We start from the raw sequence: 15,242 nt of genomic DNA, 5'->3' as shown, positions 1-15,242 counted from the left end.
CAAAGCTATGGCTTTTCCAGTAGTCATATACAGATGTGAGAGTTGGACCATAAAGAAGGCTGAGTGCTGAGGAATTGATGCTTTCAAATTGTGGTGCTGCAGAAGATTCTTGAGAGTCCCTTGGACAGCAAGGAGATCAAACCAATCAACCCTAAAGGAAATCAACCCTGAGTATTCATTGGAAGGACTGATGCTGAAGCTCCAATACTTTGGCCACCTGATGTGAAGAGCTGACTCGTTGGAAAAGACCCTGATGCTGGGAAAGATTGAAGGTGGGAGGAAAGGGGAAGGCAGAGGATGAGATGGTTGGACGGCATCCCTGACTCAATGGACATGAATTTGAGCAAACTCTGGGAGACAGTGAAAGGCAAGGAAGCCTGGACTGCTATAGTCCATGGAAGCTGCAAAGAGTCACACATGATTTAGTGCCTGAACAATATAACAATCTTTTCTTGGTATTTAAGACATGTTTATGAAACTAATGGTTTTCATAGTATACTGTAAGCTATGTCTCCAGTACCTTTGATGTGTATGGAGCTGTTTGCTGTTTCCAGTTGTTTCCAGCTGTTTGCTGTTTCCTATTGTCTTCTTGCATTCAATCTTTCCCAGCATCAGGGTCTTTTCCAATTTATAATAGCTGTTTTATTTATTTACTTTACATTGATGATTCTGTGGCTTTGAAGCTGCAGACCCTTCTCCATGGAGCAAACACAAACCGTAGAACAGGCTCCTTGTGACAGTTTCCTCCACTTATGCCAGTTTCACTTCAGGTTCTAAATACTATTGAGGGTGGTTAAAGCTGATGATAATCACCATTGGTTAGAGTCTTACCATAACAGTATAGAAACAATACTTAGATAGCTAAGTCTTCAACCTAAGAACCTTCAGACCCTGTAGAGAACTTTTTCTACAACATCCAACGGTGCTGTTTAGCTGGAAAGTGTTGCTCAAAAGTAGCCAAGTCCCACGAAGATTGGCTGTCCTGATCCTTAGAGTTCTCAGGACAGGTGATTTAGGTTCCCTTGCAAATTCTACCTGCTTTCCCTGGGCAGACAAGGGCACAGGAGCCAACACCTGGGGTGAGAGACTTACCTGTGCTCTGGATGCCAATCTGGCTGCTGTCTGGGCTGGATCAAAGACTCGGCGAGACTCTTGATCCTTGCAGAAATTAATATGTCGACTGGCTGCAGTTTCATTAAATCTCCTTTTACAATATGGACACTGAATATAATCTGAAAGTAAAGATAACAATGAAAAGGCAATTAACATTTCAAAAACAACTCTGGAAGGGAAGGACTATATGAAATGAAATAAACAGAGTATGAACTCTGCTCCAAAGTGAAAGAGTGAGGTACAAAACTCTGGTTTGAGACAGCCTGTTCCAGAGGGGGAGACATGAAAGGGCTCGGATAAACGACAAGGGGGAGGAAAATTTTTCTACCTATGTACTTATTTCAGTTACAAGTGTTCCCTTAAAATGTTTACATGCTATGCTTTTTTAGAAAACAGATTAATTATATATGTGGTACTGATGAAATTTGGCAGTGATGACTGACAAAGTGAGAGTCACTCAGTTGTGTCCAACTCTTTGCGACTCCATGGACTATACAGTCCATGGAATTCTCCAGGCCAGAATATTGGAGTGGGTAGCTTATCCCTTCTCCAGGTGATCTTCCCAACCCAGGGATCGAACCCAGGTCTCCCGCATTGCAGGTGGATTCTTTACCAACTGAGCTAGCAGGAAAGCCCAAGCGACTGGGGGAGGGGGTGGAATTTGAAACCAACATCACACTCCTTCAGCAGTAACTAGATTTTCCTACTGAATTCCTAAGTGAAGAGACATTAATATGCTCAGAAAGGGGGTAAAGAAAAGGGAGCAGTGAGGGTTTTAAAAGACAAACAGGAGATAAGGGATGCTAGGACTCCAGCTTCCAGTGTCAGAACTTCTCTGGCAGCTGCTAGGGCATGGAATCCTCTGAGGCTCTGGGCTGTACCCGGTCGTCTCAGTCAGTCCAATCTGCAATTACTAGATAGTGGGAGGGGCTTCCCCGGTGGCTCAGTAGTAAAGAATCTGCGCGCAATGTAGGAGACACGGGTTCGATTCCTGAAAACCTGGAGAAGGAAATGACAACCCACTCCAGTATTCTTGCCAGGATAATCGCATGGACAGAGGGGTCTGGCGGGCTACAGTCCATGGGGTTGCAGAGTTGGACACAACTGAACGACTGAGCATGCGCACACACAGAAAGTGGGAGAAAGGAGAAGTGCGAAAGATCCCCAGTCTTCTCAGATCGGGGAGATGATCACACGCTCTGAAGCCAGGTTGGAGTCTCTTCCTCCACAGCAAGAGGGGTGGTGGGGGTTGTGTTGTTTTCTTTTAGGCACTTTGAAGGGATGACAAAGTGGATATTCAAGAGGTAGGATAATAACTATCTCTCTTCCCTAGAAGGATATGAGAAAAGTTAAGTGAGTGAAGTCGCTCAGTCGTGTCCAACTCTTAGCGACCCCATGGACTGCAGCCTACCAGGCTCCTCCGTCCATGGGATTTTCCAGGCAAGAGTGCTGGAGTGGGGTGCCATTGCCTTCTCCAAGAAGGATATGAGATAGTACCATCTTAAGCTCTGCATAGAAGTTTGGTTTAGTGTATAGTCAAAACCCCTACAAATAGATATTTAAAGTAGTGATATGTTCAAAGCTAAAGATTTTTTTGAAGGCATCTTTTTAAGCAGTTTGGGGAGTTTTCTGTTTCAATAGATCATTTCCTAAAATGAATACTCATAAAATGAAATAATTTGAATATATAAGAAATTGAAATAAAAGAAATGGTTAACACTTAACTTTTACTTCACACTTTGGCAGCTGTTGTTCAGTTGCTAAATCATGTTCAACTTTTTGTGACCCCATGGACTGCAGCACGCCAGGCTTCCTTGTCCTTCACTGTCTCCTTGAGTTTGCTCAAATTTATATCCACTGAATCAGTGATGCCATTCAACCATCTCATTCTCTGTTGCTCCCTTCTCCTCCTGCCCTCAATCTTTCCCAGCATTAGGGTCTTTTCCAGTGAGCTGGCTCTGCATTAGGTGACCAAACTATTGGAGATTTAGCTTCAGCATCAGTCCTTCCAGTGAATATTCAGGATTGATTTCCTTTAGGATTGGCTGGTTTGATCTCCTTGCTGTCCAAGGGACTTTAAGAGTCTTCTCCAGCACACAATTCGAATGCATCAGCTCTTCGGCACTTGCCTTCTTTATGGTCTAACTCTCATATCTGTATATGATATACTGGGAAACCATCGCTTTGACTATACAGACCTTTGTTGGCAAAGTGATGTCTCTGCTTTTTAATACAGTATCTAGCTTTTTCATAGCTTTTCTTCCAAGGAGTAAGTGTCTTTTAATTTCATGGCTGCAGTCATCATCTGCAATGATTTTGGAGCCCAAGAAAATAAGATCTGTCACTGTTTCCATTTTTTCTCCATCTATTTGCCATGAAGTGATGGGACTGGATGTCATGATCTTAGTTTTTTGAATGTTGAGTTTTAAGCCACCTTTTTTTTGGGGGGGTGGGAAGTGGCTTTATTCCTCAATATATGTCATGTAAGGGTTAAGTCAGCTTTTTCATGCTCCTCATTCACCCTTATTGAGAGAATCTTTGGTCCTTCTTTACTTTCTGCCATTAGAGTGGTATCATCTGCATTATCTGAGGTTGTTGATATTTCTTCCAATAATCTTGATTCCAGCTTATGATTTATCCAGGCTGGTATTTCGTACTCTGCACAGAAGTTAAATAAGCAGTGTGACAATATACAGCCTTGATGTACTCCTTTCTCAATTTGGAACCAGTCTGTTGTTCTATGTCTGGTTCTAAATGTTTCTTATTAACCTGCATACAACAGGTTTCTCAGGAGGCAGATAAGGTGGTCTGGTATTTCCATCTCTTGGAGAATTTTCCACAGTTTGTGTGATTCACACAGTCAAAGGCTTTAGCATAGTCAACGAAGCAGATGTTTTTCTGCAATTCCCTTGCTTTTTCTATGATCCAATGGATGTTGGCAATTTGATCTCTGGTTCCTCTGCCTTTCCTAAATTCAGTTTGTACATCTGGAATTTCTTGGTTCACATACTTTTGAAGCCTAGCTTGAAGGATTTTGAGCATTACCTTGCTAGCATGTGAAATGAGCACAATTGTACGGTAGTTTGAACATTCCTTGGCATTGCCCTTCTTTGGAATGAAAACTGACCTTTTCCCATCCTGTGGCTACTGTTGAGTTTTCCAAATTTGCTGGTATACTGAGGGCAGCACTTTAACAGCATTATCTTTTAGGATTTGAAATAGCTCAGCTGGAATTTCATCACCTCCACTAGCTTTGTTTATAGCAATGCTTCCTAAATCTCACTTGACTTCACACTCCAGGATGTCTGGCTCTAGGTGAGTGACCACATCATTGTGGTTATCCAGATCATTAAAACCTTTTTTGTACAGTTCTTCTGTGTATTCTTACCACCTCTTCTTAACCTCTTCTGCTTCCATTAGATCCTTACTGTTTCTGTCCTTTATTGGGCCTATCTTTGCGTGAAATATTCCCTTATTGTTGTTCAGTCACTCTGTCATGTTCGCCTCTATGACCCCATGGACAGCAGCACGCCAGGCTTCCCTGTCCATCACCATCTCCTTGAGTTTGCTAAAACTCATGTCCATTGAGTTGGTGATGCCATCCAACCATCTCACCCTCTGCGGCCCTGTTCTCCTTTTGCCTTCAGTCTTTCCCAGCATCAGGGTCTTTTCCCAATGAGTTGGCCGTTCACATCAGGTGGACAAAGTATTGGAACTTCAGCTTCAGCATGAGTCCTTCCAGTGAATATTCAGGGTTGATTTCTTTGGAATTGACTGGTTTGAACTGCTTGCTTTCCACTAGTAGTAGTGTTAGTCACTCAGTCACGTCTGACTCTTTCGACCCCACAGACTGTATAGCTTGCCACCATTCCCTTCTCCAAGGGATCATCCTGGCCCAGGGATTGAACCCAGGTCTCCTGCATGGCAGGCAGATTCTTTATCATCTGAGCTACAGAGCTTTCACTTTCAAAAGTCTTCTCCAGTACCACGGTTCGAAGGCATCAATTCTTTGGCACTCAGCCTTTTTTATGGTCCACTCTCACATCCATACATGACTACTAGCAAAACCATAGCTTTGACTATATGGACCTTTCATCATCAATTCCATACTTACTGAACACCTATTACACTCCAAGTAACTTGAGGATACAATGTCTCTGTAATCATGGGCTAAGCATTCTAACACAGAAACAAAAATTTTCCCATGGTGACAAATTCCTTGAGCAAAATAAAAGAAGACAGCATTGGGAAATGGTGAAGGCTCTACAGCCTGCCTGACTGGTTTTGAGCCCCAGCTCTTCACCTGTTTCGTGTGTGCACTTGGGCACGTTACTTAACCTCCTTCAGCTTCAATTTCCCCAGCACCTACACATCACCTATTCCATTGAGGTGTTGTGAAAGTTACCTATGATAATCCACAGTGGGGCGTGGCACAGTGGGCGAGTGGAACCTGCTGTCACTAGAAGGAAACAGGCCCAGCCGGCTTGTGTTCCAACTATCAAACAAGGGAGAAACTGCTTATGAAAAGTAAAATAGAAAGTGCCATTAGCATGCAGAACTCATTTACGATAGTGTAGAAAACCATCTAGGACTGAGTTCATGGTTCAGTGGTTATTTCTTTAGTTTTACCAACTGCATAGTTACAATTTATACGCTTTATATCAGAGATACTGCTACCATAAGCGAGACAGTTTGGTCAAAGGCAATGATTATGGCAGTGACCATGTTGCTTCCTTAATCTGACTTGTTCATTCAATCATTGCACCTTTCTAGGGATTTGGCACTCACTATATTCCTCTGTGGAGACAACCAAGCTGAAGTGTATTTTCCTGCTGACAAAAATCTCAGAGATGGCTAGAGGACTAGGAAGACAATTACCACTCTGTGGAATATGCTCTGAAAGGAGGAAGCTCTAGGTCCTCCAGGAGACCACAGGAGGAACCTGAAGCCCAGGCTTAAGAGGGAAGAGGAAGGGACTTCTCTGGTGGTCCAGTGGCCAAGAGTCTGTGCTCCCAATGCAGTGCTCCCGGGCTCAAGCCCTGGTCAGAGAACTATATCCCACATGCCGCAACTAAGACCCAGCAACCCAGCACAGCCAAATAAATTTTTAAAAATTAAAAAAAACAAAAAGAGCAGAGGAAGAGAAGGTCAAACATACTGAGAATGGAAGAGGTTTTTTTCCTGCAACAATAATTTGAACACAGCATGACTGAGCTACACATTCTACCCTCATCTCAATCCAGTCTCCTCTTCCTCTGCCAATAATGTCAAAAAATCATGATGTGCTATTTCAACAGATAATGATTTTTAAAGTCTTACTTCAGATCTCATGAAAGATTAAAGTGGAAAATTAAGCATCTTTGAAAATGCAAGCATTTTGTTGAATACCCATGTATCAACATGTAGCCCTGTGAAACGGTGAGCAAATATCCCAGGACTCACTGAAAATCCCAATTGTAAATATTCTATATCACTGCCCCATAAGCTGTCACATAATCTTGGAAAGTTGAATGACTGCAAACTCACTTAAGTCATAAGAATTACAATATACGCATGTCAAAAAATTGGGCCACGAAATAGGGAATCATGCTGGGGAAAAAAAAAGGAAATTACTTCCAAACTCATATATACTAGACCATATGATTAATAACTCTAGTTATGTCTGTATAAATTTTCTAAGTATTTAAGCTGGAGGATATATGGGCTAATATAAAATCCCTGTGCAATCAAAATAATTGGATCATAATGAAAATGTGCTATTGGAGGTAATCATTTTGCTTGGTGCATAAAATTATAATAAGGGCATGGGGAAGAATTTAATTATAAAACGATATTTTAGCATAAAAATTTAAAGGGCAGGAAAATAAACTGTACACTTGATGAGGCCTTACAAAGGGAATTGTTTATTTTAAAGAAACAATAATCCCCACATCTTAAATCCAACGTGGAAATTAGAGAAATTCACACAGTGGGACATCTGACATGCTTTCACTATTCAACTACAGAACTAGAAGTAGCCATCAACCCTGCAGCTTCTGCTATAAAAGGAAGCAGTTCTCATAAAAGATGCTTTTATTATACAAAGCTTGTTGCCAAAGTCTTATCAAAATTACAACCATAGATCTTTCTATGGAACATCTTAAGACAACAGACTATTCCGAGTCATATTTTCTTTAGCACCTAGCAAAAGTGTAGCAGTTATGAAGAGTATTTTCTGGTATTGAGGTTCTGATGATTTTTTGGATGGTTTTTATAGTATTACACTGTGACTTTGTTTTACTTCTTAATTAATTATTTTTTGCTGTGCTGTGTGGCTTGCACAATCTTAGTACTCCAATCAGGGACTGAACCCCTAGTAGCAAAATTGTGGAGTTCTAACCAGTGGACTGCCAAGAGAATTTTCTTTTTTCTTTACTTTTAAAAATGAACGTTGAGGAATAATTTACATACAATAAAAAGCACCCATTTGAGTTCTGACAAATACATTCAATTGTGTAACCAACACAATCAAAATATGGAACAAGTTTATTACCTCCAAAGTCCCCTCATGCCCCTGTTTCAGTCAATATTCTACCAAACCCAGACTCCTGTTTTCCTGTCACTAAAGATGAGTGTTAGCCCTTGTATATCTTACTATAAGACAGCATCCACAGTGCTACATGTATAGTTACACTTTCTTCTTACTGTTCAGTTCTATTCCATTTTGTAGATATCCCACAATTTGCTTCTCCATCTACTTGCTGATGGTCATTTTCAGTTGCTCCTAGTTTATGCTGTTTAAAGGAAGCTGCTATGACCATTAATGTGTAAGTCTGTTTCAAGGACATGTTTTCCATTTTTTGCATAGTCAGGAATAGGAATTGCTGTATAGGTAACTGTATGTTTAACTTAAGAAAATACCAGTGCAAAGTGACTGTACTATTTTAGACTTCCAGGAGCAGCATATGAGAGTTCCAGCTGTTCTATATCTTAGCCATCTCTTGTATTGTCAGTCTTCAATTTTAGCCATTCAAGTGGGTGTGTACTGGTATCTCACTGTGGTTTTAATTTACATGTCCCTGTTAAAAATGATGTTGAGTATCTTTTCATGTGCTTATTGACCATTATTTTGTGACATTCTGTTCAAATACATCTCTTGCCTTTTCCTTATTGGGTTGTTGTATTACTAAGTCATAAAATTTCTTTAAATATTCTTGATATTTGACCTCCCTCAGATACATGTGTTATAAATATTTTCTCTTGCCCTATACCTCACCTTTGCATTCTCCTAATGGTATCTCTCACAACTAAAGTTTTTAATGTTGGCAAGGCCCAGTTTATCAATTTCCTTTAAAAAAAATTGTTACTGTATCTTGTATCCAGCTTAAAAAATCTTCGTTGATTCTTAGATCAAAGATGTTTGTTTTTTCTAGAAATCTTACAGTTACAGCACTTATGTTAGGTCAATGATTCATTTTGAATTTTTGTGTACATATAAGGATCAAAATTCATTTTTGCCATTTTGATATCCAGTTGTCTCAGCATCAATTGTTAATAAGACTCTCTTTTCACACTCTGAACTACTTTTGTTAAAAGTCAATTAACAAATTGATTGGGGGGAGGTCTATATTTAGATTCTCTTTTCTGTTCAGTTGATATTCTAATACCAAATTGTCATGATTACTGTAATATTATTTTAAATCTTGACATCAGATAGGTTAGTCCTCGATTTTATTCTTTTTTCAAAACTATCCTGGCTTTGAATTTCTGTGTAATTTTAATATCAGCTGGTCAATTCCCATTGGCAAGAAAACTCACAGGGATCTTCCTTGGAATTACATTTTGTTCACAGATCAATCTGGGGATAACTGACTTTGTAACACAATACATGAGTCTTCCAAACCACGAAAATGGTAAATATCTCCATTAATTTTGGTCCTCCGGTTTTCATTTTACAAGTCTTACACATATTTTGTTAAATATATACATGAGTATTTCATGTTTTTTACATGATTGTAATGTCATTTTTCATTTCATTTTTTTCAACTGTTTATGCCTAGTATCTGGAGAAGGAAATGGCAACCCACTCCAGTGTTCTTGCCTGGAGAATTCCATGGATGGAGGAGCCTGGTGGGCTGTGGTCCACGGGGTCGCAAAGAGTTGGACACGACTGAGCAACTAACCCACCCATGCCTGCTGCTGCTGCTGCTGTTGCTGCTAAGTTGCTTCAGTCATGTCTGACTCTGTGTGACCCCATAGACGGCAGCTCACCAGGCTCCCCCGTCCCTGGGATTCTCAGGGCAAGAACACTGGAGTGGGTTGCCATTTCCTTCTCCAATGCCTAGTATATAGAAATACAACTCACCTGTGTATACTGACTTTATATCCTGAAAGCCTGTTAAATTAACTTGTAATTTCAGTAGCATTTTTTGTAGTTTTGTAAGATTTTCTACATTTACTCCTTCATGATCACGCTGTCTGTAAATAAGGAGAGTTTTACTTCTTCCTCTCCAACCTTTAAATTTATGTGTGTGTGTATAAAATATGTACTTTTTTTCTTATTACATTGGGTACTATGTCTAGGATAGTGCTGAACAGAAGTGGTCAGAAAGGACATACTTGCTTCTGTCCTGAACTCAGTGGGAAAGTGTTCAGCTTTTCACCTTTAAGTTGAGGTTTGCTATAGATTTTTCAGAGATGTCCTTTATTAAGGAAGTTCCCTTCTATTTCTACCTTTCTAAGAGCTTTTTTCTTTTTTAAACATGTATAGGTATTATATTTTGTACAGGCTTTTCCTGTATCTACTGAGATGACCATATACTTGAAAAAAATATTTTGTTAATATGATGAATTACATTTACTATTTTCTTCCTTATACTTAATTTACATGTAATTTGTTCTTCTTTTTCTAACTTTTTAAAGAGGAAGTTTAAGGCAATTGACTTAAACCTTTTCCCCCTTTCCTAACGCAAACATTTAAAGCTATAAACTTTTCTTTAAGCACTGCTTTAGCTGAATCCCACAAATTTTGCTATGTTTTCATTACCATTCAGTTCAAAATATTTTCTAATTTTTCTTGTAATTTCTTCTTAGATCCATAGGGTATTTAGAAGTTATTTATTAATTTCCAAATATTCAAGAGTTTTCTTGATATATTTTCATCATTAATTTCTAATTTAATTCTACTGTACTCAAATAACATAGTCTGTATGACTTCAATCCTTTCAGATTTATTGAGATCTACTTTGTGGTCCTGGCACATGGTCTATTTTGGTTGAATGTTCCATGTGTACCTGATAACAATTATATTCTGCTGTCACTGTGTATCACATGATAGCTACAGATGTCAATTAGATCAAAATGATACACGTACAGGAGCAGCTGTCCCTCAGGGAAGGTGTGGCCTCTCTAGACCCATCTGGCTCACCTCCCTATCTCGTTATCTCCTGGCTCGCTTATTTGTGTCTTTAAAGTGTTTCTTGTGGAAAGCATATAATTGGATTCTGCTTTAGTATTTAGTTTGACAATCTCTGCATTTTATCTTAAGTGTTCAGGTTATTTATAGGCAACTATCATCAATAACCTCAGATACGGAGATGACACCACCTTTATGGCAGACAGTGAAGAGGAACTAAAAAGCCTCTTGATGAAAGTGAAAGAGGAGAGTGAAAAAGGTGGCTTAAAGCTCAACATTCAGAAAACTACAATCATGGCATCTGGTCCCATCACTTCATGGGAAATAGATGGGGAAACAGAGGAAACAGTGTCAGACTTTATTTTTGGGGGCTCCAAAATCACTGCAGATGGAGATTGCAGCCATGAATTAAAAGATGCTTACTCCTTGGAAGGAAAGTTATGACCAACCTAGACAGCATATTAAAAAGCAGAGACCTTACTTTGCCAACAAAGGTCTGTCTATTCAAGGATGTGGTTTTTCCAGTGGTCATGTATGCATGTGAGAGTTGGACTGTGAAGAAAGCTGAGCACCGAAGAATTGATGCTTTTGAACTGTGGTGTTGGAGAAGACTCTTGAGAGTCCCTTGGACTGCAAGGAGATCCAACCAGTCCATTCTGAAGGAGATCAGTCCTGGGTGTTCATTGGAAGGACTGATGCTGAAGCTGAAACTCCAATACTTTGGCCACCTCATGTGAAGAGTTGATTCCTTGGAAAAGACCTTGATGCTGGGAGGGATTCGGGGCAGGAGGAGAAGGGGACAACAGAGGATGAGGTGGCTAGATGGCATCACTGACTCGATGGACATGAGTTTGAGTGTACTCTGGGAGTTGGTGATGGACAGGGAGGCCTGGTGTGCTGCTATTCATGGGGTTGCAAAGAGTCAGACACGACTGAGCAACTGAACTGAACTGATCTATATGGTTAGGTTTAAATCTATAATTTTGCTATTTATATTTATCCCACCTGGTCTTTATTCCTTTTTTCATCTTTTCCTGTCTTCTTTAAATTGAATTTTTTCCCATTTTATCTCCAGTCTACATAATATCTTATCAGCTATATGTCAATATGTTTGAATGCTTACTCTAGGGCTTATTAATAGGCATCTTTATGATATAATACTCTACCTTCAGATAGTACTATACCTACTCATGTATACCGTAAGAACCTTTCAACAATATATATTCATTTTCCCACTCAACCATATCCTGTTATTGCCATACATTTCACTTCCAAATGTTATAATTCCCATAATACGCTCTTACTCATGCTTTAAGTAGTCAGTTATAACCCTCAGTTAACATTATACTCAATGGAAAATAATACAAGGATATTTGCTTTTACCAATGCTATTTAACATGGTATTGGAAGTTCTAGCCAGAAGATTTAACACAGAAAAGACATACAAATTGAAGAGGAATATGTAAACATCTCCTTTCACAAATGACATAAACTAATACGTAGAAAACCCTAAAGATTCCACACCAAAAACCACTTGTTAGAGCTAATAATCAAAATTCAGCAAAGCTGCAGGTCAAAAACACACAAAAACTGGTTGTATTTCTATACACTAACAATCTGAAGAGAAAGTCAACAATTCCACTTACAATAATACCAAAAGAATACTTAGAAATAAATTTAACCAAAAGAAGCAAAAGACTTAAACAGTAAAAACTACAAAACATTGCTGAAAGAAATTAAAGAAGACATAAACAAATGGATTGGAAAATCGACAAAGGAATATGAACAGGCTGTATACTGTCTCCCTGCTTATTTAACTTATATGCTGAGTACAGCATGCAAAATGCCAGGCTGGATAAATCAGAAGCTGGTATCAAGACTACCAGGACAAATATCATATACCAGGGCTTCCCTCATGGCTCAGTTGGTAAAGAATCTGCTTGCAATGCAGGAGATCCGGGTTTGATTCCTGGGTTGGGAAGATCCCCTGGAGAAGGAAATGGCAACCCACTCCAGTATTTTTGCCTGGAGAATCCCATGGACAGAGGAAGCTGGCAGGTTACAGTCCACGGTGTAACAAGAGTTAGACACGACTTAGTGACTAAGCCACCACCATATATGTAGATGATACCACTCTAATGGCAGAAACCCAAGAGGAACTAAAGAGCCTCTTGATGAGAATGAAAAAGTACAGTGAAAAATCTGACTTCCAACTCAAGATTTAAAAAAACTAAGATCATGACATCTGGTCCCATCACTTCATGGCAAAGAGAAAGGGAAAAAGTAGAAGCAGTGACAGATTTTATTCTTCTTGTCTCCAAAATCACTGTGGACAGTGACTGTAGCCAGGAAATTAAAAGACACAAGTTCCTTGGAAGGTAAACTATGACAAACCTAGACAGTGTATTAAAAAACAGAGGCATCACTTTGCTGACAAAAGTCCATACTGTCAAAACTATGTTTTTTCCAGTAGTCATGTATGGATGTGAGAGTTGGACCCAAAAAAGGCTGAGTGCTGAAGAGATATCAAATTGTGGCGCTGGAGAAGACTCTCAAGGAGTCCCCTTGACAGCATGGAGATCAAACCAGTCAATCCTAAAGGAAATCAACTCTGAATATTCACTGGAAGGACTGATGCTGAAGCTGAAGCTCCAATAGTTTGGTCACCTGATGCAAAGAGCCAACTGACTGGAAAAGACCCTGATGCTGGGAAAGTGAAAGTCACCCAGTTGTGTCAAACTCTTCGTGACCCTATGGACTGTAGCCCACCAGGCTCCTCTGTCCATGGAATTCTCCAGGCAAGAATATTGGAGTTGGTTGCCTTTTCATTCTCCAGGGGATCTCCCCAACCCAGGGATTGAACCCAGGTCTCCCACATTGCAGGCGGATTCTTTACCATCTGAGCCACCAGGGAAGCCTGATGCTGGGAAATGCTGAAGGCAAAAAGAGAAGGGGCAGCAGAGGATGAGACAGTTAGATGGCATCACTGATTCAATGGACATGAATTTGAGCAAACTCTGGGAGATAGTAGAGGATAGAGGAGCCTGGGGTACTACAGTTCATGGGGTTGCAAAGAGTTGGACATGATTTAGTGACTGAACAACAACAGTTGGTAAGATTGTGAGTCCCTAACCTCTGAGCTGTGGCCTAGTACCTCCTGTGAGACCTGCAGTAGCATGAGATCAGAGATAAAGTGCACAATCATGAGTCCCTAACCTCTGAGCTGTGGACCTCCTGTGAGACCTGCAGTAGCGTGAGATCAGAGATAAAGTGCACAATAAATGTAACGTGTTTGAATCATCCTGAAACGACCCCCACCCCCAGTTCATGGAAAAGTTTTCTTCCGCAGAATCAGTCCCTCTACCAAAAAGGTTGGAGGCTGCTGGTTAAGATGACAACATCACTCAAAGTTATGTACAGATTCAAAACTTCAATGGCATTTTTCGAAACAGCAAAAAACCCCATCTGAAAAATTCATATGGAATCTCAAAGGTTTCCAGATAGCCAAAATAATCGTAAAAGACTCTCCACTTCCTGATTTCAAAACTTACTACAAAGCTATAGTAATCAAAGCAGTGTGGTGCTGGTGTAAGGACAGACATATAGAAAAATGGAATAGAACATAGAGCCCAGAAATAAACTCTCATATATATGGTCAACTGACTTCTGATAAGAGCACCAAAACCATTCAATGGGGAAAGCAAAGTCTTCTCAACAAATAGTGATGAGAAAGTTGCTTATTCACATATAAAACTAGATATCCAACTTCAAATGATTTTACTTTACACCACACTCAAAAATTACCTGGTTGAAAGACCTAAATATAAGAGCTAAAACTATGAAAACTGTTAGAATAAAAAACACAGGGGGAAGACTTCAATACTTTTTTTGATTCGACATGAAAAGCTAGGCAAAAAATGAAAAAATAGGTAAACTGGACTTCATCAAATTACTTTTGTGCATCAAAGGATACCATCAACACAGTGAAAAGACAGTCCACAGAATGAGAGAAAATATCCAAAAATTCTATATCTGATAAGGGATTCATATTAACATCAATCTAATCATGCCTCTCCATCTTTGGCTGCAAAGGATATAATCAATCTGACTTTGGTGTTGACCATCTGGTGATGTCCATGTGTAGCGGAAAATTGAGAGACATGGGAATACCAGATCACCTGACCTGCCTCTTGAGAAACCTATATGCAGGTCAGGAAGCAACAGTTAGAACTGGACATGGAACAACAAACTGGTTCCAATTAGGAAAAGGAGTATGTCAAGGGTGTATATTGTCACCCTGCTTATTTAACTTCTATGCAGAGTACATCATGAGAAACGCTGGGCTGGAAGAAGCACAAGCTGGAATCAAGATTGCCAGGAGAAATATCAATAACCTCAGATATGCAGATGACAACACCCTTATGGCAGAAAGTGAAGAGGAACTGAAGACCCTCTTGATGAAAGTGAAAGAGGAGAGTGAAAAAGTTGGCTTAAAGCTCAACATTCAGAAAACTGATGATGGCATAAGATCATGGCATCTGGTCCCATCACTTCATGGGAAATAGATGGGGAAACAGTGGAAACAGTGTCAGACTTTATTTTTTTGGGCTCCAAAATCACTGCAGATGGAGATTGCAGCCATGAAATTAAAAGACACTTACTCCTTGGAAGGAAAGTTATGACCAACCTAGATAGCATATTCAAAAGCAGAGACGTTACTTTGCCAACAAAGGTC

General features: G+C 39.8%; 1 protein-coding gene across 1 annotated transcript in view; it reads right to left on the bottom strand.

The window, feature by feature from the left end:
- ZC2HC1B (zinc finger, C2HC-type containing 1B) overlaps positions 1–15,242 on the bottom strand; it is a 34,131-nt gene that overhangs the window by 12,273 nt on the left and 6,616 nt on the right. The window contains exon 5 of the mRNA XM_010851499.1: positions 1,093–1,232. Coding sequence (XP_010849801.1) covers positions 1,093–1,232 — 140 coding nt within the window. The remainder of the gene's footprint in view (positions 1–1,092; positions 1,233–15,242) is intronic.

This window comes from Bison bison, unplaced genomic scaffold (genome assembly GCF_000754665.1).
Source record: "Bison bison bison isolate TAMUID 2011002044 unplaced genomic scaffold, Bison_UMD1.0 scf7180017864303, whole genome shotgun sequence".
In the NCBI taxonomy this organism is placed as follows: Eukaryota; Metazoa; Chordata; class Mammalia; order Artiodactyla; family Bovidae; genus Bison; species Bison bison.
Note: the sequence above shows the minus strand (reverse complement) of the source record. Positions and strands in the feature narration are given on the sequence as shown.